The 23,002-nt window shown below is 37.1% G+C and overlaps 2 protein-coding genes across 5 annotated transcripts in view; both read right to left on the reverse strand.

Moving 5' to 3' along the window:
* ASPM (assembly factor for spindle microtubules) overlaps window positions 1–2,981 on the reverse strand; it is a 30,927-nt gene extending 27,946 nt beyond the window's left edge. For 2 of the 3 annotated variants that reach the window (XM_026118554.2, XM_026118547.2), the window contains exons 1-2: window positions 2,517–2,981; window positions 229–372 (exon numbers count right to left, since the gene is read on the reverse strand). In XM_026118554.2, the coding sequence (XP_025974339.2) occupies window positions 229–372; window positions 2,517–2,813 (441 nt within the window). In that variant the 5' untranslated portion in view covers window positions 2,814–2,981. Of the gene's footprint in view, window positions 1–228; window positions 373–843; window positions 941–2,516 lie in introns of those variants that run through there. The other variant, XM_026118561.2, reaches the window with a different exon arrangement.
* Window positions 2,982–3,288: 307 nt separating this feature from the next.
* ZBTB41 (zinc finger and BTB domain containing 41) lies at window positions 3,289–22,963 on the reverse strand. 2 transcript variants are annotated; one of them, XM_026118899.2, is made up of 11 exons: window positions 22,832–22,963; window positions 20,923–22,161; window positions 18,470–18,677; window positions 17,548–17,617; window positions 15,865–16,012; window positions 15,060–15,189; window positions 12,822–12,917; window positions 12,133–12,239; window positions 10,536–10,641; window positions 9,440–9,528; window positions 3,289–8,668 (listed from the first exon to the last, which is right to left on the reverse strand). In XM_026118899.2, the coding sequence occupies exons 2-11, from the start codon at window positions 22,043–22,045 to the stop codon at window positions 8,025–8,027; spliced, it is 2,721 nt and encodes a 906-aa protein (XP_025974684.1). In that variant the 5' UTR covers window positions 22,046–22,161; window positions 22,832–22,963; the 3' UTR covers window positions 3,289–8,024. The 2 variants fall into 2 exon arrangements, with proteins under 2 accessions (XP_025974684.1, XP_025974693.1); XM_026118908.2 differs by lacking the exon at window positions 22,832–22,963 and adding an exon at window positions 22,258–22,490.
* Between the last annotated feature and the right edge of the window lie 39 nt (window positions 22,964–23,002).

The raw sequence follows: 23,002 nt of genomic DNA on the forward strand, positions 1-23,002 counted from the left end.
TTCACCATAATTTATTCCCAGGCTCCCAAACAGATTTTCCCAGTCACGTTTTTATTTTATTCTCCAAGCTGTAATACACAAGTAACTATCCTCTAACCCAAATGAACAAGTTTCAAGACAACTCCCACGGACATTTATCAATTATTAATTCGCCATCATTGAATTTTCTACTAATAGAAACAACATCTATTTCAACTGTACCAAAGTAGCAAAATTAAACACACTCACCTTTTTCTTCACTGGCTGCTCAGCAGCACCCAGGAGCACAGCTTGATGTTTCACAATGCCATTAACAACAAAAGTTACCAGTTCTCTAACTTTTCCTTCTTCTAATGGTGTCCATGTTATAGAAACAAAGATTCTTTTTCCTGACTATGAGAAAGAAAGAAATGTTTAATATATAGCACTAAGGTACACTGATGCAACATCAAATAAGCAGTAATCACATGAAATGAGAAGCAATACACAAAAGTTGTGTTTAGCACTTCTTAAGGTCAGAATACATAATTGTTAAATGTCAGTTTTTCCCTTCTCTGACATACAAATTTAAGCAACCTCAGTCAACAATGTTGTCTTACTAAAAGGGCATGTAATTCTTCACATAACTATAATGGAAAACAAGCAGGAGCACATAAAAATAACATGTAACAGAAAGGAGAAGTTATGGAGCAACGGTGAAGAGAAGAAAGCACATAACTTTTGCATATAATAACCAATAGAGTACTCTATAATAATTTTCAGAGAATGGTATTTGGACTAATAATTATAGCTTAATTTTCAGGACCTTAACTGAATCTAAATACAAGAGTTAAACTTTTTTTTTTTTTTTTCAAACTGACTTACAAAGTCAATACTCTGCAAAGATGAGATTTGACATACAAGTTCAGTGAATAAAAGTGAAGACACCATGTGTCTGATCTGCAAGAAAACAGAGATGTCATGGAGCTAACTATGATCTAAGACTTTTTCATACACAGTGACCTACCAAATCACTTCCGTGCTCTACTGATATCAATACTAACAGACTAAACAATGCTTATACTTCAAACAGGATCAAAAAGAGAATATAAAAAAGACCAATCTTTTGCGCATTTGAATTAAAAGAGTTCCATCCCTGGGCAGACACATTTAATGAAAACTTGTCAATTAGTTAAATACTGATTGTTTTTGACAGGTTTGCTGAATAGGCACATATCAAATAATTAATTAGTATAGGAACTTGTTATTCAAGTACTACACAGTGAGAGGTTCCAGTGTGCTTATAAACACATCTTTCCAAGAGATCTCCAGTGTTTTTTTTCTCCTGTCTCTTACAGAAGGATTCTAGAGAATCTAGAGGACCACAGATACATATTTGTCTAAATGGCTCTTAAAAAACTGCTGTTGATTGGATTAACTATTCACTCTTTATATTCCTTTGAGAATTGTAATTAAGATTTATTCCAAAATTAAGCTTGCTTTACTATCTATTCTATCATCATGAAGAGCAAAGAATCAGTATTCTGTTCACAACTCTTTTTTCTAAACAGATATCCTACACCTTTTTTAAATAAGTTATTAAAAAAACCCACTGATTCTTCTGTCGCTGTTTTTCTTTAATCTGTCTGCACAATTGATCTGAGGCCTGCATTGCCCGTTAGACCTCTTCAGTACTAAGCAAAGAACAATTAATCATTTCTCATATCTTAGAGAGACCAGGATGGTCTGCCTCCCTCTCCCCCGGCACAGTTGCACTTTTGAATCAGGATTAATGATTCATAGCCTACGATAGCCCCAAACCTTCCCCCGGGTCCTGCTGCCCAGTCAGGTGCACTAAGCACAATACCTGAATCTGTCATCAAATTGCACCTTTACTAATTTCACAACGTCCCTGCTTTATCAAGACAGAATTAGAATTCTACATGATCATTTCAAACACAATCTCCTCCCTTTTAATATAATCTGAAAGACCTGAAAGCAATGAAATAGAGATCATGCTTCAATATGGACTGAAAATATTGACTTAAACTGAATCTAAACCCACTCCATTGTTGATATGCTACTTCAATTCGATAGCACGGGAAGGTAGGGTCTTTTCGTTTTTAACTTGACCCAATCTTACGTTAATTTCATCTAGCCCAGTTTCCAGGTTGGCACGTTTGACTGTCGCACGAGGACACAGCACCAGCACCTCAGCGGGTTTGCCTCCAGGAGCTGCAACGCGCAGCCTGCCAGCAAATGGAAACTGGGAGCGTTTGCCATTATTTTCTTTTCCTGACAGTCTTGAAGTCATTCCGACTACAAGCACCAAGAGCCGCAGCGACGGTGCTGTTTTCGCAGGTACCGGCTTCCTACAGATTTAGTGCTTCACTCCGAGGCGAGCCATGGCTTTCTCGGAGGAAAAGCGCGTTAAATCTGCGCAGTGGCTCCCTCCGCTGACAAGAGAGCGTGGCTCAAGGGGTGGAGATGGGGGGAGCGGCCCCACGAGCCCCCGGCCCGGCGCCCCCTCGCTGCAGCCCCCTCCCCACGCCCTCTACCTGTACGGAAAAGCGGCGATGCTCGAGGCTGAAGCCCCTGGCGGCAGCCGGGAAGCGATCGACGGCCACCTCGGCGTCCTCCGCGTTGGGGTTGTGGATGCCCAGCAGCCGGGTGCGAGAGGCGCCGACGCGCAGGCTGCCGAAGCTGAGGAACGGCGGCCGGGCGAAGTGGCTGAGCACCAGCACGGCTTCGCCCTCGTCCTCCTCGGCCTCACGCATGGCCCAGCGCCGCCGCCGGGGACTCGCGGCGGGGCTCAGCTCCCACGCCGCCGCCCCGTGGAACAGTCCCGCGGCCATGCCGCAGGGGCCGGCGCAGGGCAGAACCGCAAAGTGGGGCGCACGGCGGGGTCGAGGCTCCGGCTCCCTCTCTCCACACAGCCACGGCGCCGCCGGCCCCGCGCCGCACCAACGGCTGCGCCTCCGCCCGCCCGTTCAAATCCTGCGCCGCCGCCAATCGCCGCGCGCGCCCGCCCCACACGCTGCCCCGCCAATTAGGGCCGGCCGTTTTATTTAAACGGCCCGACCGCGTTGCCGGGGCGACGCGCCGCGCGCACCGTCCTCAGCGCCGCCGCGGGGCGGGGCCCGGCCCGGCCCCGACGACGAGCGGTGAATGCTTAAATGCCGCCTCACAGAGGCCGGCGCTTAGATTTAGCAGGGGGGAGTGTGCACTACGCTCCTCCTCTCTTCCCCCCCCCAAATTAGTAAACCTTTACATAAAACAAACAAACAAACAAACTGTACCCATATGCAAAAAATCAGGTGGAGCCAAGGATTTTTCTAAATAAATTTAATTTACAAAATATTTTAAAATAAAAAGTAAAATGAGACATGCACAAATTTGACCAAAAAACCTGCCTCAGCTGCTTTTATCTTTCATAAGATAAGCTGTTTTTATCTTCTTTCCCTTGAAAGACATACAGAATATTCCATGCTATTAAAAAAAAAAAAAGAAAGGAGGGGGGGGGGACAAAATCTAGAACAAGCACCCCTGCAAGAAACCTTGTGAAGCAAGCAATGTTAAGACAAAAGAACTTTACAATACTTTTTCATAACAAACAAAATTACATATAGGACTGAGTACTTCCACATTTACAGTACACTTCCTATCTTCTCCTTACAGCAAAGAGATTTCCCCTAAAAAGACAACTTTAAAGACTTCCATCTAAAATATCGACCTATACAGACCACATTTAAAACACAGTATTTCATATACCAGTGACAAAATATTGAGTTTATTTTCACCTTATTCTTTCATATAAAAGGATCAACATTTAAACATGAACAAAATGGTTATGGGGAATTCCAAACAATTTGCCATTGTTACCTTTAACACATCAAATCCTCCCATACCAAAACATTTCTTATGAACTAGGAAAAGCATCCTTATGGGCTTAAACAAAGTGTCTGCCCTGCATTACATCCTGCCAGTATTATTCTTCAATACATATGATGAAACAACCAAATCACTGTAAGATATTGTTAAAAAAAGTCAGAATGGCCTACAGATATATGTACCCCATCCCCCTTAAGTTTTACTCCTACCAAGAACATGCAGTCCTGAATGTATTATGCATGTATGCTCAATATAGAGAAATTTCAGATCTTTTCATCATTTTCAAGAAAACCCCCCACACTGATCTGTCACAGCCTTCTCAGGATTCATTTGTGTTCCTTTGCATGAATTTCTAGGCAGAAGCTCTCTCCATTTTAAAAACTTAAGGATCATTTTTCCTTAGCAGTTGGTAACACATTTAACGCTTGATGAAGTATATTATGAGGCGACTACTTTGAAGCATTCTTCAGACTTTTGGATACTCTTTCACATTCGTTAACAGGCAAATGAAGCTTAGCTCTTTGACAACAGCAAACAAATCTTTTGTCATCACATTGTGTTTTGACATGATCCATCTTTAAAAATAACTTCCCAAATTATAATCCAGACTAAAGTAGCATCATATTTTTAAGGAAACCACAATCTAATGGAATATACATCACCACCATTATAATTACTGGTGCTGTTCAGCATAAAAAGAACCTATGAAAGCCATACCTCTGTAGGAAAAGTGTCAGTGCTCAAGGAGGAAATTCCAATATAAATAAATAAAACTGAATATAAAATCCACTTAAAGAAATAAGGGCAGTGACCCAGTCAACAACCAGAAATTACTAAATTCAAAAAAAAAAAAAAAAATAGAGAGAGAGAGAGAGAGAGAGACAGAATTCAAATGTTTAAAACAAATGAGTGCAGTAAGTTCTCAGAACCATGCAGGAGTTCAGAGTACCAACACAGCATGTGGAAAAGATTTAAGTTTTTGCAATGTGCCACTGATCATTCTTTAAGGATGCTTAAAGATAGACCTCCTCCTTCCTTCTTTGGCGGTAAATGGTCAACTGAGCCAACTCCTATCAGATAAAAATATAGCCTTTATTTTAAGAGTTCCCTCCAAGTTAAGAGGACATGCACTATTGTACGAGTACATATAAGTATTAAAATGGAGGTACCAGACAGCTAAGGAGTTTTGACCTATGCAGCTGTGAGGTTCAGATCTCTGTCCGTCAATTCCTGCCCTCTTAAGAGGAACTGTCTTCCATCAAGCAAAGAACAGCGACTCGCACATACCAAATGAACTACCAGCCCATGAAAATTTAGTTTGCTCATATATGAATTCAAATAGACATAAAGCCATTAAGATTTATAGCTCATGATATTAAAAAAATAAGAACTATGTATCTAGCACTTAAGTTTTCCTATCCTCTTTCACTGCCAACCGGCAATGATCCAGCCTGACCAGCAGGTAAAGACACTAACTAGTCTGGTTATCTGCAACTAAAAGAGTGCCAAAGAACTAGTAGGTCATTTTTTCCAGGAATGACTAGTAATTCTGGTCATCCAAACACAAAAGTTGATGCTTGTTTTTCTGAATAACAAGCCCTTTTACAGTCCGTTTCTTTTTGGGCACCCAAAAACCATGAAGCACTTTGGAAGATACTGATCTTAATGTTTTCTGAATAAACAACTGAACTAGAGAAAAAGCCAGTATTCAGAATATATATAAAAGGCACAACCATGAAAGACTTTAAAAGGACATTATCAAGTAAATATGCTCCAAATTCCATTTTATTAGAGTGCCTTCCAGACTGACTGGATTTTAAAAGGAAAAAAAAAGTTAGTTGCCAACTATTTTTAAGCCACTGTTCAGTCAAAATACAGTATTTTTTTTCTATTGTAGAATAAAAAAAGAAATAACAAAAGGTCAAGCTTTTTAGTCTGAGAACTGTACTGACACCATTGATGTCAAGTTATTCTGAATGGTACAATTATAAATGCTGGAAATCTGTTGTTTCATGTCCACATGCAATAGTATGGATATGATACATACTTGTCAATTTGAACACTACAGATGAAATTGCTATTTTCAAGATATGGAGCGTAAAGATGGCAGAAGTGGTTTTATTTTTGAAAGGAGATGAAGGTGGAGTTAGCAAGCAGGAAGGATAATACTTGATAGCGTCCTTTCAGAAGGTGGCATTCAATGGCCTAATTATTGCTGCATATTAGCTAGTACTCAGCTTATCAGATATATTTACAGCATGTCAGTCTGAACATTCCCAGAGCACAGCTCTAAATTTTACTTTAGAGATATAAACATAGAACAGTTAAACATACACAGTCCTGTTTTAAAAACTGAACTTTTAAAGTTTAGGACTTCTATTGTGCTTCTTTGGATAAGTCCTATTTAAATATTGATAACACTTAAATTCTATAACTTTTCCACTATTTAACAGCTAACAGAAATCTTTGGTGTGTTTAGGTAAGAATCCATTAGGGTACAAGCTTCAAAACATGAACATTCAGGCAGCTCTGGCCCCTCTCTTACAAACTGCTCAATACTGAAGTAGATGGGCATTAAAAGAACCTAACACCTAAGTATTTAAATAGGAGAGTCATTTAGAGTTTGTAGAATTGGGGTGATAAAAGAACTTTTTAATCACAAATCATTTGTAGTCAGGCCTTTGGATAAATTTAAATTACTCACAATAACACCTATACTTCCAGTTTCCCATTTTAAAACCATGAATATAAAATTTCTTTAAAATAGTAAAGAATAGCAGATTTCTGTGGAAACTGGGGAAAATTTTGCCTTAGAATGTAATTCTTATGAGGAATAATTAAGATGAAAATATGACTTCCCATAATTTCTTTGGCATAATCTTGACCAAATCAACATGGAGAGAATTATTTTTAGAGCACGCTTAAAATAGACAATTTGATGGGCTTAAATAACACCATGTTTCATGTTAAATTACATTAGACTTCTAGTACAAAATGGTTCTTTTTGAAAAAACCATTACATCTAATAAAGAAAAAGTGAAAATTAAAGATACAGAATACTCTCAAGAGTTTGACTTTGTTTTATAAACATAGTACAAAAAACTGAAAAAACAAAACAATTTTGTTAGCAACTCACAAGAGATTTATAATTACTCATTATTTCTTTTTTAAATAAAAGTAGAGTGCTGTGCTGGAAATAATAGCCTTTAAATTTCTTCTTCATCACAAAACTTGAAAAGAAGCATGCTAATGTGGGACCTAGCACAATTTATGCTCTAACAAGGATAAACCATGCCAATCCTTTACTACTGTTCATAGGTTAAAGTGATCTTGCAAATACTACCATTTCTCTCAAAGTTATAGTGTTGGGCACACTTTAGAAGACAAGGAAGAATAAAGAAGCAAGAAAAAAATCACTATAAAATTATATAGGACTAACTTTAGGAAATTAGACAATACTGTTGTCTAAATTCTCACACACAATTCAATATCTGATATTAGAGATCAAAGAATAAATAAGAGACCAAATTTAGGTAGCCTAAACTCTCTATACTCGATTTTCTTACTTTGGGGAATCTTTAGAGCACCTTGCTTGCTGACTTTAGAGAATATCTCAATCACTTTCCAAAAGAATCTAGTTCCTGTGTCCAATGGCGAGGCTTAAGTGTCGGGCAGAATTTAAACCCTCTAAAGATGTCTGAGGGTTCAATTACAACTATATTTTAATCTATATGTAAAGCACAATTTGAAGTTTTTGTTTTATATGCCTGCCTCCCTGCCGACTTTTAATGAACTGGACATAGCCCTTATTCTTCCAGTATGCTTTCTATTACACTTAAAACATTAACTCAAAGTGAGATGCAGAAAGGCAAACAATTTTAAATTAATAGTCAGATATGTAATTACATTTTTCAGCAACTAACCTTAAAAGATATTTCAGAGCATATTTTTTAAAAGACCATCTGTAAGATTTTTAAAAACTCTTAAAATCACATGAAACACTCTCTCAGTATGCATAAAAGTGTGCCTAAATGTTCAAATATTATGTAAACAAACCTGTTTTCCCAAAACTATGCAGAAGACTCATGAGTCCAAATAAAATATAAATCTTAATTGCCATATCAGCCTTCTGTTGGCTAATGGCTTAGAAAGTTAGGTGGAATGTTATGGTCAGATCATGAATGTTCACTGTTTGAAATATTTTGTACAGTAGGAGCTGCATCTAGCCCCAGTAAAGTTCCAAGGTATGACTGGTCTCTAGGATCCAACATTTGCTCAGGCCTTACAGGATGAACAATATTTGCAGGTTGTGGAGTGAGAGTATATTTCTCTAGAAATGATAAATCTGTTGCTCGTTGATAATCTGCCTGCTCAGGTTGTGGAGGAAGAACGCCATGTGGCTGAGTAGTATGCTGCACCAGATCAGCTTGAGGTTCAGACATCTGAACTGGTACCAAAGTCACTGGCACACATACTTCTGTAGATACATTCTGTAGCAAAGTTTTAGCTTCTGTTTGATATGCTTTTGTCTGTTCCACATACTGTTTAGCCTCAGTTTGGTAAACTTTGTCATCAGATGTGTACTGTACTGGTAAGGAGACTAGCTTTTCCTCGGAAGAAGATGTCAAGGCCTCTTCTGCAGCCTTTGTTCCATGCACGTGATCAATATGATATTTCAGTTTGTCTTTTCGTTTAAATGTTGCATTGCAATGTTGACAATTAAAAGGTCGAGCATCTGAATGAATAACCATGTGTTTTGTTAATGTCTTCTTAATTCTAAAGGACTGATTACAGATTTGGCATTTGTATGGTTTCTCACCTACAAAGAAGCAGAACTAAGAATTAAAGATAAAAGGTTATGCTGAGTAAAACCATCTCACATATACATATGCAAATACAAACATTTTATGCATTACAGCATAGAAACCTATTATAAAAACATTTCCACTGAGAAGAAAGAGAATACGTTCAGAAACAATTTGGGAATCCAGAGTGTCATTAGAAGTCTGTGTAGGAATGGTATTAGCATACCCTTCCCCTTGAACCAATTATCCCGATACTGGGGATTTCTGCCAAGTACACATAATCAGAATATAAACCAAATTAAAAAAGAATCGTCTTTAAACTGTTATGATACTGATACTAAATGAGCTCAATTTGTATTCTTACCTATTTCAGAAGGATAATAACTCTCTGAAACATAAGGCACGAAAGGTAACACCAAATGTATAAAGATATAAATCTTTCCAAATGAATTTCAAATCTTTATATTATCAGCTGAAATTTATTATTGCCTGGACCACAAAACTGACTACAATGTCTGGGTAAATTTGGCAGGAATATGCAATTAGCATTAGTAGATTAATGCAAGAGGTGTAGACGGCATACCACAAAGCCTATGTTGAGGATTCTTAATATTTCAACCGATATATTCAGTAGATGGTATTCAGGAAGGGCCAACATATGACCAAGAATAAGAAGTCTTGCTGCTTCCTGCTACTCTTGTCCTGAGTGCTCAAAAACTATAATGATTTAAATAATTCCATCAATTTTGATGCACAGACTCCTACATATAACTTTTGTTTTTTACCTGAATGTGTCCTAAAATGCATTTCCAAACTTGATTTCCCTTTAAAAACTTTCTTACAGACTTCACATTGATGAAATGTTGCTTTGTATCTTTAAAGAAGAAAACATATTTCATGTTACTTTTTTTTTAGAACAAACAAAAAAAATCAAAACTATGAACACAGAGCTTTTTGAAATTTTTAACTGCAAAATAGCTGAATTTCAAAGTTGGCATATTTCTTCACTTGCATTCGTATTTCCCAGCATCTACATATTAATTACATCAATTAGATTCTTTTCTATATCCAGTATTATTCTCTGCTGGATGAAAAAATTGGCACTTAGCATTCAAAGAGCAAAGGCCATTAAAACTTCTCTGACCCCAAATATAAGCTGTAAGTAACACTTTTGCCTATCATCCACAAGTGGCTTTTGCTGTGGCAGAACTGTGCCACAAGTACTAAGAATGGTTTAGGCTACTGGCTACCAAGAAAAAACAGACATAAAATAAACAGACAACATACCATACTTGCAACACAGACAAATTTATAATGACTTTTACACAATGCCAATGAATATAAACATTTAAAATACATGATGTGAAAAACAACTAGGTTTCAGTTTATTTGAAAATCTCTGAAAGACTTATTTTTGGAGGAATTAAAAACCCTACTGTATATTCAATTTATAAAAATACCTAGGGTTTCAGAGTTTTTACCTACTTTCAAAGCTACTAATCTACTACCAGCTTCTAAAACAGGTAAGTGCGGGAGAGTTTTCACAATGCTTAAATGAAGGCTGATAATTTAGTCTTAACTGAACGATAAGAAATATTATAGCAAAACAACTATCTAGAACAATAGTAAGACAGCCTCTACTGGATTAAAATTTGATTCTTTACCATGGTTCTATTCGCTTAATTATGCTACAAAGAAAGAGTTGTTTAAATTGTGAAGACAATTTTCTGACACCCATTTCAAACCATAATAATGGTATCTCTACCAAGAACTGAAGGTATGACAAATGCAGACTACTACAATTCTGCATGAATGTGCAAGTCATGATGAAACTTCAATTACAGTACAAAGTTTTTATGCAGTTACCAAAAACATACTTACTTCTGCCAAACTTTTTCTCCTAGATGAACACTTTTATAGTGAACCGTGAGGTGATCTCTACGGCCAAAACACTTTCCACATTCCTCACACTGATGTGCTTTTTCACCTTTAAAGGCAAAATTCAACAAATTTTAGTTAAATCTTCTGTAGCTTTTGCATTCTTTTTAAATGTGAAACAGCTGTAATTGTAACACATACAATATAGCCACATCCATGAACAAAGTCCAGCCAATCAAGCTCTTCCATACCTTTTTCAACATTTATATCAAAGGATCCTGTGTTACCAGAGGATAAAACTCAGGATGTAGGGCTAGTTCTATCAGAATAGCAATTTTTACCAGTCTATTTACGGCTATTGCTGACCTCTTCTCATTCCTACGTAGCAATTCATACTCATTAGTTTGGGGGACACTTCCCCAAATACCCGCTGCATGAGAAGAAAAAGGAGGTTCAAAAGAATGACTAGGAACCCACTCTCTTCTTTATGTCCTGCAATGTTGTATGTTCAAAAATTCATTACCAAGAGGTTTCAAAATAGAAGCTTATTTAAACATACAACTTACTTTCAGCCACTAATATTTAGAGCTTAAAATTACATCTAAGTGTCTTTTTTAATTATCCTGATTTACATATTTACCTTTTTCTTTTATGCTGCTGTTTAAAAGTATCTTGATTCTTTTTAGTCATCTTGAGATCTTCTATAAAGTGGCAGAATGTTTCTTCTCATGTAAGCAGGAGGAGTGTGGACAGTCAAAGAATGTAACTTTCTAGAGGGGGAAAAAAGCAAATAGAGTAGAAAAGAGGATTTTTTTGGTACTTGAGTTTTCAAAGATTTCTTTATTTTATAGCAGACATGATTGCAAACACTGAAAAAGAAGCTGTCCTTCAAAATAATGGCTCAGGAAGTTTAGACTCTGATCACTTTCATATTTTCATGATACCTGGAAAATAATTTGCCTCCTAGAAGGCCACATTCCCTTTGGATCCTGTTCTGCAAGAGGAAAAGTCCCTAGTGGATGTTCCCTCTTCCTATAGATCTGATAACCTTTCTGCTATCAGGGCAATATAAAGATTTTTAAAGTGCCTTCTTCCTCATGATCATTCCCTCTCTGTTTTTCTCAGGGTTGACTCCCACCATCTTCCTTTCTTTCCCCTTCCCCATAACGGAGAACTTCAGAAGCATCCTCTTACATTAAAGTGATCAGTGTACAAACTTTGACAGAGATTGTGACAGCTTCTTCTGTGTTGTAATATTAATGTTTCAGACACTTGCTATTAAAAAAAAGAAATCTGAACTCATAAAAATCCTCCTTTTTCACTTTTGCTTTTTTTTAAACAATTCAGTGTTACATATTTTTGTTACATGTTTTTGACTGTCCCTCAGCTTTGTATGTTAACATGGAGGAAACATTTGGCTTTTAAACCTTCAAAACATATAAGGAGATTAACCCTACTTCAGCACAGCTTAAAAATAATGAGGAACATTTATCATGCCTAAATATTATTTGTAATGGAAAAAGCACGATTAATTTTCTCATTACACTTACATTTATTTCAAAATAGCAATTTTGAACTGATTTTCAAAGAAAACACCTACCTGAGTGTATTTTTTTGTGTTTTGTCAGATGGTCATGCCGAATAAATGTTTTCCCACATTCTTCACATTCATATCTCTTGTCATCATGGTGGACTCTTAGATGAAGTCTGTATTAGAACAGAGAGAAATATACTTCCATATCACTGTTTGAGATTAGCAAGGTTGTGGTCATAGATGTAACCACCCAATGCACTTTTGTTAACATAATCTATGCATCAAATTCAGTGCAAGATACCAGAAAACTCATTCTTTAATAGCTCACACAAATATTGGGAAGTAGCTTTCAAATGAAATATTCTTAACTGTTCTTAAATAGCAAGAGAGAACACGGCTAAACTCTCATATCTGAAATTAATTTAGCAGGACATTTTACCCCTCCACTTACCTTCTGCTTGAATAACAAAGATGCAATAGCTTTAGATGTACAAGAAAGTAAACTTTGATACAAAATTCATATGGCATTCTGTCTACATTTAAATCACAAACACGTCTTGTGTTAAAATTTAAATGATTTTTCACAGAATAGTAGCATATTTTGAAAATTTAAACATTTTTAAAGCATTTACTAATGCTCTTAGAATTGGAATAAATCAAAACACATACCTTATGAAGAACCATTTTGATAAAGAATACATATAAATTACCAAATAAGAGACACTTCAGCATCTCTATATACTAAAAATCTGTACCTGTAAGAGCTTCCATGACGAAAACTCTGCCCACAAATACTGCAAAGATGAGGCTTCTCTCCACTATGAATTCTCAAGTGTTCTTTCAAAGTTGTGCTGTTTAACAAAGGCAGTAAAATTTAATTTCAAGCACTCAGTGTCACTGCTACTTTGAAGTGAAGACCCAATTCCATGTTCTCAACTTTGTAACTCTAATGGATCGCAGCGTATCCAAGTAACTGCGTCAATTTATAGAGACATACACACGCATGCATGCATTCAAATATAATACAGCAACCTATTTACTTAAGCTGGTTCTGGAAACAAGATAATCAAAGAAACACATTGTGCAAACATACATTTGGACAATATACATTAAAGAAAACTTCAGGCTGGACAATATTTTCTAATATAATAATCTCCTTGTTACTATTGGCATCCATTGTTTTATTGAAGATTTATAGACACTCTCAGCACAAGGTATTTGTCACCTTGATGTTGACCTGATTTACTTAGGCAATTGAAATGACCGAAATGTTCCCTTTTATGAAGACTAAAGAACAAGAAGTTTAATGTAGATATTAAGCATATTAAGCCATAGCTTTGAAGTCAAAAGCAATCCAGATCATGGATCATGGATCTTAATTCTGCATAGAACTTATTTAAAATATAGAAATAAATATTTTATATGTGTTCATATTTTATAATAATATTTATTACATATATTTATGTATGTATACACACATACAGACATATGTATACATATGTAAGCTCACTTCTACTATCACCTTCCAAATGTAAAAAGAAAAAAAATTACGCAGGTAAAAATTCCAAACGAAGCAATCAGACAATAAAATTTATTGTATACAGAGTATGTGTGTGTGTGGGGCGGGGGGGGGGGTACACTAAGCAAAAGAGAAAATTCTTTTATCTCATTCCACTATTAAATATTATTTGTCAAAGATACTTTTCGTGCTTTCCATTAAAAGTTTATGATTCCTAATGACAGCAGTAACATTTAAATATTTAACTGCATTGTATAATTTAAATGAAACTTGAGATACGTAGATGTATTTACTTGAGTTTTTTAAACAGAAATTTGTCTTATGGAACAAAATGTGCTTTACAGAACAGAAAGACTAACCGTTTACGACTTCATTATTGCATTAGTACATTTCATTTTAACACTTGTATACTCCATTTACCAAACTACTAGAAAAAACACACCAAACAGAACGTGTTAGGGACAACTCTTCCTTTTTTTTAAACACTTCAGGGGTTCCTTGCCAGTCATTGGAAAAAAGTTAAGAAAACATACTGTAGCGTACATGAACTCAAAACTTTTCATTGCCTACTTCCCAAACAAAACATAACTAGAATCTTAGCCACAATAAGTAAAATGAAGATGACTTCTGTCAAAGGAAAAAAAAATTGTGTTTACTGTTTCAGAAGCTAAATAAAAATCACCATCTGGAAAACTTCAGACTATTAAAGAAGATATCCTTAATACAGAGCAATACAAAACACATGCACTGAAGCCATGTGAACAACTGCTGCAAATTCACCTTTTTTTCCCCCTTGGCATACCTAGAATAGAAAATGAGTGGGGGGTAAAGAAGAAGAAAGTTATTTCTACAGCTTCTGTGTGTTGCAATCTATTGATGGACTGAACTGCATTAACGAGCTTATTCTGTAACCTCTACTAATTATAATTTAGAACTATGTATGTGGACAAGAATATAACAGATCTTATTACTCAGCATTTAGAGCTTCCATTTTTCAAAGTGCTAAATTAACAAAATTTTTCTCCCTTTAAGGGAGAAGAAGAGGTAAAGGTTTTAGAGTATTATTCTGTCTTCTGTGAAACTGTTTTTGTAAAAGCCCAGTTTCTTCTTAGTCATTCTCATCAAGTGTTCCTCATCTTCCAGTCCTCATCAGTGTATGTGCAAAAATACCTATGGTAGAAAAATCTTTCCTGAAGAAAGGTAAGATGTTCTTGCACAACACAGGAACCTGAACTGAAGTAAAGACTTTCTTAATACAGTTCTACTTCATAATGAATCACCTACATTTATCACCTTTGTATCTAGATGTTACTAGAAACTTACCTGCTACCTGTGTTTCTGACACTACTTTCTGATTCACTAGTCCTCTGAAATGGACTCACCTTAAAACTCAAAGCCAAAATATATTCAGAATCTAAGCATGCCAAATATTTCTCTGTTTTACTAATGTTCAAATAGTTATGCAATTCCTTACCGTTCCCTAACAGATTTTCCGCAGATGAAACATGTCCATTTTCTCTTTCCTCCATGAGTACATTCTATATGGCGTTTCAGATTTCCTGTATCATTAAACTGACGGCCACAAATATCACAAGGAAAAGGCCCTATGAGGAGACAGATGCACGGTTAAACCAAACAAGATGCACAGATTGGTGACTTGTCAAAAACCTGATCAATTTACAAAACAAGAGTTTTGTCTAACAAATGATTAACCTTTATAATATAGTCAGCATACTTTAATTATACTTCTTGCAATTTCTCCTTGAATAATTATTTTGAAAACTTGGACTTTTGACAAGTATCATATTTGTAAAGCAAAAATTTAGCACTGATAGACAAAAATAGTTAAGCCTACTTAGACTGTTCCAGAAAACAGATTTCCATTACTATCACTCATCTGTTCCCTAGTTCCTAACTGGCAGAAATGGGTTTTTTTAGTACAAAGAGGGTCTTTGGAAAACTTCAGGAAAATCTGACTCTGTAGTCAAGAACCAATTTATGCAAAACACAGTATTAAAACAAACCCTACTACTTGTTCCCCTTCAAACTTTGCATTTGTAGATGTATTTGCATTTATATATTATAATACAATGCCTCATAAAGATAGTTGAATAGAAAAGTAAAAACAAAAAAGAACAAAAAGCCCGCCAGAAATCTGGAAGAGAAGCAATTGGAAAAGGCATAGAGAGGGTGGAAACCAGACTGATCAGGACATACAATAGTGGAGGAGGGTTTTACTTTAAATCTATTGTTTACATGTCAGAAGGAGGTTTCTATACCGAGATGGAATTTTTCTTGATGTTTCAATCTTGCAAATCGGGATTTAAAGTGCTCTTCGCAGTAGGTACACTTGAAGGGTTTATCCTGAGAGTGAAGAATCATATGTTCTTCTAAATGGGGTCTTCGAGTGAAAGATTTCTTACAAATCTAAAACAATAATACACTTCGGTCAAAGATGCATCAGTTATAACCAGATTTTTTTTTCCCCATTTACAAAACTCTGGAAGTTTAGTTCATCTGCAGTCTGCCACAATGTAAAATTAAACAAAACGTGTATTCTTAAAAAGCATACTTCATCCCAACTTGTAAAGCCTTGCCTTACATAAAGCCTAATGAACTGCTCTATATAAATTAGGATGCAAATCCATGGCCTAAATCAAGCTACTGGCTACTCCTACATACAACCACATGTTCCACCCCCATTCTTTCTAGTGACTCCAGCACTTAGCAGACTCTTTTCCTAGGATGTTTCAACATGGTAACTCAGTAGAAAATAACCCAACTGAAAAAAGCAATTGGCTTTGGCTTAGTTTTGGATGCTGAAACAGCTCAGTGAGACCACAGTAGAAAACTGACATATGGCTAAGTCCAATTTCTTTCTAAGTCCATTTCCAAAGCACATTACTAGAGGTACATAAGCAGCAGCTTTTAAAAAAATCCACTTTTTAAAAAATTTCACTTAAGCAAAAAAACAAAAACAAAAAAATAGGAAGAGTTCACCAAACCATTCATCTGATAAAAACACTTTCCGAGAACGAAACATCGACTCTGCAAAACATTAGGTCCCTCTCTTAAAGTGTTTCACTGTTAGTAACAAAGGAAATCTATAACCTGGTCATATAAAATAACTTAATCTGCACAGTGACACCCTCTGGTCACAATACTTTCAACCATTGTGCATTACCTGCAGAATGAACACTAATAACTCCTACAGCAAGTTTCCCAATGTCCTACTATATATTTATACACCAAAATATATAAACAAAGCAAGATTAATAATTGTATCATGTTATAACACCTAATACTACAACCTTCTGGGCATATAGCAGAGTTAGCATAAACAAAACATCTGTCTGGCCAGCAAAAGTATACTGATTCCTTACAAAGAAAGAAAGAAAAAAAAGTATATATTATTTCACACATATCCCTCTCCTGGGGGAAATTGAGGAAAGGATTCTATGATTTCATATGTAGATATAGATTTAGCACCTATTTATAACTCTATTGACATGTATATGCAGCTAAGTGAGAAAATGTCTCGTAATTAACATACATTTTCATCACTATTGAGGAAGCCTTCCAAAAAAAGTACACTTTATGGTCAGTACATGAAGTTCATAATTAATGGGAAAGCAAATATTCTGATCTTAAATTAATCATAACACACAAGTCCACAAATAAATGCATTTTCATAAGGATAATACCTGATCACGTAAAAGAATACTGTATTCAACTATTTGAGAACGCAGTTTGGTACTAACTATTCCATCACAAGCCGTACATACAGAATAAAGTTCAGTCTTTAATTCAGTGCATAAAGAATAAATTCATACTACGGCTTACAAAGCTTACTGAGATTTTGCAAATAACACATATATTTTCACTTGAATATTCAAGCCACAAATTAAAATAGCAGGTCTGTGAAGAAAAAAAAAAGCCCTAGAGAGGCTGAAGTAACTTACATCACATTTCCAACCTTCGCTCTTTGTCTTTTTGAAAGAAAGAAATTCTTGTACATTCTCTGGATGAAACCTAGAAGAAAGATAGAAGCTGAGAAATTGACTGAAAATGCTTTCATATTATTTAGGATATTAAACAAAGGCAGTCACTTCCAGTTATTTTCAGTTCCCCACTTGTTATAAAAAAGTAGTTCATTCACGAAAAAAAAAGTGCTACAGTTCAGATATAAATGTAGTCTTACCTTGACTTGAAATTAAAAAATTATCATGAGTCTAATACAATAAATGAAGATTAAGTCAAGCATATTTTTATCTGCTCACAAACACTATGAAAGACTAGGAAGTTCTAATTGAGATATTAAACCCATGTGACAATGGCTAAGACAAAGCATTATAGTTGAAACAGTCCTCTATGGATCTTTACAAGGGAAAGAGAAAAGAGTGACATGTAAATAATAATACCTTACAGTTAGACTTGTCATAAACAATTGATTCACCTAAAGGAATCTGCATGGAAACAGTTTATCCATCCATTATTGTCACGAGGATAGCATCAACATCTAAAAACCGGTAAGATCTTTTATTCTTCCTCCAAATTTGAAAACACACGTACTTACTAAGACTGTTGTGCTCAACAGTTAGCTCCAAATGACATGCTAACATTCATAGTGAAAACTATGATAGAACTACCATGATAGAACTGCTCTGCAGTTGCTGTTCAGTCAGTTTCCATGCACTCTACATGGCAGGTAAGCTGATACTGCTAATCCCTGTATCCTTTGAAAAGAGTCTTTATTTTAAAAATTCAGTTTTAAAAATAAAGCGGAAAGTTTGCTTGTGTATGTGCACATGCATATATCTATCTTAGCTTTTGAACTGGGAAAATGTTTCTTCAGACATATGAGACAAATGTACCGGTACTTGCCTCTTCACATGTTTTGCTAAAGTCTTCTTACTTGCATGCAGCTTATTGCAGTAGGGACATTTGTGCTCCTTTTTATGAAAGTCGGTATCACTAGAGTGTTTCTTTCTGTGCACTGTCAGGTTGGACTTGGTTGAGTAGCGCTGATGGCATATATCACACTCAAAAGGCTTCTCACCCGTGTGTACACGTGTATGGCTCTCATATTTGCCTACAAAATATAACCAAAAAAAATCTCTATTAGCACAAACTGTAACAGGTATCACCTACAATATGCATGTGTTTGGGGTTCATTCCACATGCTCTCAAATGTGATCAAAGTACCTTTCACACACATCTAAAGATTTCTACTGGTTTATTGATTTGCAGATGAAAACTACACAGTGATTATACATGCATTTTATCTAAGGTTCCTCTAAAAACTTCCATCTTAACTATTTTCCAGATAAGAGTAAAAATAAAACATTTCTATAATACTGTTAAACCTATGCTAGGGTTATGAGTCCCTCTTGTCCCTACAGCATGCTCTTGTCCTTAAGTACTGAAAGATATGCCACTTTTTCATTACACTGATTTATGAAATATCTCTTCAGAACAAGAGCAGCCAGGTAATAACCCTGTTTAAGCAAGGTTCTCCAAATAACAAAAGTCTCAGTGAATGATATGGAATCTTGCAAGTGATCTGTATTTGGGACCCAAGATACTACCATAAACAAAAATGCTACTCTCTCAAGTCTTTCACACTGCTTGTATTTTCTCTTCTGCTTGCCATTGTCTTTTCCAAGGATGGAATGCAGTCCTACACTAAGGATCTACTTATGTAAAGTCAGTTGTAGGATGTCCGTTTTGAACTAGCCATTTTGTTCTGTATAATATGCATCACATTTCTAGTTTAGATTTTAAAAAGTAGCATAGGTGTAAAGCATAAAACACAAATGAATTCTTTACAGCAATATAAGCTCATAAGGTTCGCTTTAAGTATCATTTGATTTAATAACACTCCTGCTGTTTTTGAGCACAAAAACTTGAATTATAAAGTCATGAAAGTGCAAAGAGAAAAGGGCTTCCACTGTGCGCAAGACCAAAACATACCATTAGAGTTCTAAATCTTCACAAGCCATTTCTGTACAGTAGATTTTCAATATTAAAGACAAAGTCCTCAAATTCAGGAAAATTTCTATGTTTATTTAATATACGGCAGTACAGTTAAGTCTCACCTCTTTGATGTTGAATAGTTGCTATTATATAATCAGTGACCTTGGACAATTCATTTCACCTCAGCCTCAATATCCCCATCTATAAAATGTTGATAACACTACTTACCAGGCTGTTGTTCAGCTCAACTAGTTAATATTTCTCAAGTGCTTTAAAAATGAAGAGCAGTATAGAAAAGCTAAAATAATTCATAAATATGAAATATTTGTTATAGTCAAGTTTTTTGTAACAAACAGGAAAATAAGAACTGCTTTCATGTTCGTTTTAAGCCACTGTTTGAACAACAGCAAGCTAAATAGACCACTAGTAGGAATTAACACGCACACATCAGACACGCCCCATTTTTACAAACTCTAAAAAACTTCAAAATGATGAATGACACAATGAATCTATTATAATAATAGTTTAAAAAAAAAAAAAAAGCCTAACACTATGAGGAATTATTTCTTTCCTAATTCCTCTGAGCTAAAGGGAGTCAATACCTTAAACAACCATAATTCAACATTTATTTATCATTCCAGTTGAAAGAAAACAAAAATACTAATTCTGGAATCCAGTAGTATTTGACCTTTAATATGGGAACAGAGGATAGGAAAGCTTTGGATGAGCCAAGACTGGAACTTTGACTCCTCTGATATTTGGAGTAACTACCACACCTAGCTTTGAGTGTAACAAACACTATCCTAATAAATCAGACTAAGCTGCCAAAATATTACTTCATGTTAACCATAGACCATGAAAATCAAGCTAGAAGTCAGAGTGACTAGGTCTTAAGCATCACACAGAATAGAAGAATTTCAAGCTGTGACATTAATGCTGTTTTAGTACAGCAATAATAAATTTGAGCCTAGTTTCTTGAAGTGAATTTAGAGGAAAACACAAAGAGATTTCTGACTCCAAGCAGTTTACCTTCTGTACCTTGTCAGATTTCCCTCTCTTTTCAAGGCTGCTTTCATATACCATTCTAACAGTCAGAATCCAGAGTAATGAAAGTGTGGTAAGCTTAATATTTGCAGATTTTTATAGAATGTAATTAGTTGGTTCATTTATTCATGTTGATTAGCACCGCAGAAATAATAGTTCATACACTTCGAAAAACTGGGATCATACTGGGTTGGGGGAAAAACAGAAATTCTGAAATTCTAATTTTCATTCTACAGAAAAGAGAAACTACTCATTTTATTTCCCATACAAATAGCACCACCATACAGTAAAAAGAGATCAGCCTAACCCGCTCTTACCTATTCGATCAAATTTCTTGTCACACTTGGGACACTGCAGTAGTTTTTTGCTACTGGTTTGAATAATTACTGGAGCTAAGCCTTCAGGAATATTTCCCACCGAATCAACTGCCTCAGAACCCTCTTCAGTATCATTATGCTCTTTTTCACTTTGCTCTTCGGTCTCTGAATCTTCACCTGATACCTCTTCTTCCTGCCCTTCTTCATCAGCATTGCACTCACTTCCACTCTCTTCAGATTCACTTTTATCTGACGTTTCCTTGTCGGAACTGACTTTTTCCACATTGCTGTCAGATAGGTCACCACTTTCATTGTCACTGTTGTCAAACTTAGCCGGACATTTACGGTTTCTTGTAGATCGCCTAGTGGAAAAGTCAGCCTTCTCAACCATTTTTAACCCATGTTTTCTTTCCAGTGAAAGAGATTTGTGGGCTCTAGTCAAGTGATTTTCTAAGGACTTTTTGTAACAGAAGCTTCGGCCACAAAAACCACACTGATGACTATTTAACAGTTTACCAGTCAATTCACTGAGTGTTTCTGCTGGTGTTGGGGCATCAGTTACCACGTCAGACTGTATGTTAGAAACATTTTCATTATTTAGTAACTTGACTGCATCAATGATATCTAAAAATTTTGCTGCTTCCAGCACTAATGGAATTTCGTTTTTATATACAAAAAACTCAGAGGTGTACAGAAACTCAAGTAAATGCTGAAAGACAGAATGAGTTACATGATCTAATGTAACAACATCAGTGCTGGGATTTTTGCTCAAACAGGCATGAAAATAACTGCTTCCAACAGCCACTACAACTTTGTGAGCACTAAATTCTTTTCCTTCTACAATTATGAGTAAATCACAAAATGATGGATGCTTCTGTCTATCATCATTTAAATACTTAAGTAGATTTTTGTTATACTGCAGTGAGCTTAGGAGCTTTCTTTGTTCTGAGGATGGTGAAAGTTCTTGGGAAGATTCAAGGTGATCTGCAGGAGCTGCTTCTGCAGGCTTTGACACAATTCCTTGCTCACAGTCTATTACAAGAATCTGATTTGAAGTATCTTTCTCATGGCCAAGATGAACCTTCTCATTTAGATTTGCAGCGAGCCGTCTCCTTTTCTTCATTGCAGAAGCGCAACCTTAAAATCTGGCGCTTCATAGGTGACTGAAAAAAAATTCTGGTGAAGACTTGCTTCTGCTCCAGACCTTTTTGAGAAAATACGTAACGGCAACGTCATAATCTGCAAAAGAATGATAATAATGACACTCAGTCCTAACTTGTAACTTCGTCACTTAATGCTCTCTGCCTTTCACTTCGCTGCCTTTACGATGCACACCTTAAGCATTTATTAAAGTACTAGACGCTTGCCACGTCCCCTTCTAGACGAGCACACAACACTGCCCGGAGCCCGCGAACTGACACCGCCTATTATTAGCTCTGAAGAGGCGGCGGAGGCTGCTCTTGCCCTCCAGGCGCACGTACAGCCTGCCAAACGCTCGCGCACGGGCGCCTGGCGTTACTGTCGTGCCGATGGGCGCTCGCTTCGCTTTCACCCCGCAGCCGCGCAGGGGCCGGGGGGCTGCCGTGGCGCGGCCCTCCCCTCTCCCCGCCCGTCAACTGTCAAGCCTGCGGCCAGGCTCCCCGCCCGCCTCGGCGCGGCCTGCGGGAGACGCGCGGACCGGACCGGGCTGGACCGGGCCCTTTGTTCCTGCCCCGGCGGCTCCGTCGCGGGGGGCGCCCTCGGCTCCACCAGCAGCGGAGGGCAGGGGAGGGCGCCCCGGACCCGCCCCCGCGCTCCCCCGTCGGGGCGGCGGCCCCCCGCCCCGCCGAGCGGGACGCAAAATGGCGGCGCCCGCGGGCTCCTCCCCCCCGCCGCTGCCCCGGCGGGGCGGCCCCGCGGCCACACGCACCTGCGCGGCGCCGGGCGCTCCCCGCGGCCCGCTCGGCCGCTAAACGCCGCTGCACTCCTCGCAGACAGCCGCTTCCGCCCGCTTCCGGGTTCCGGCGCCTGACGTCACGCGCAGCCTCGCTCCGAGTAGGGAGCGGGCGGGGGGGGGGAGGCTCGCTGATGAGCATGCGCG

The sequence above is a fragment of the Dromaius novaehollandiae genome, chromosome 8 (genome assembly GCF_036370855.1).
Source record: "Dromaius novaehollandiae isolate bDroNov1 chromosome 8, bDroNov1.hap1, whole genome shotgun sequence".
Lineage (NCBI taxonomy): Eukaryota > Metazoa > Chordata > Aves > Casuariiformes > Dromaiidae > Dromaius > Dromaius novaehollandiae.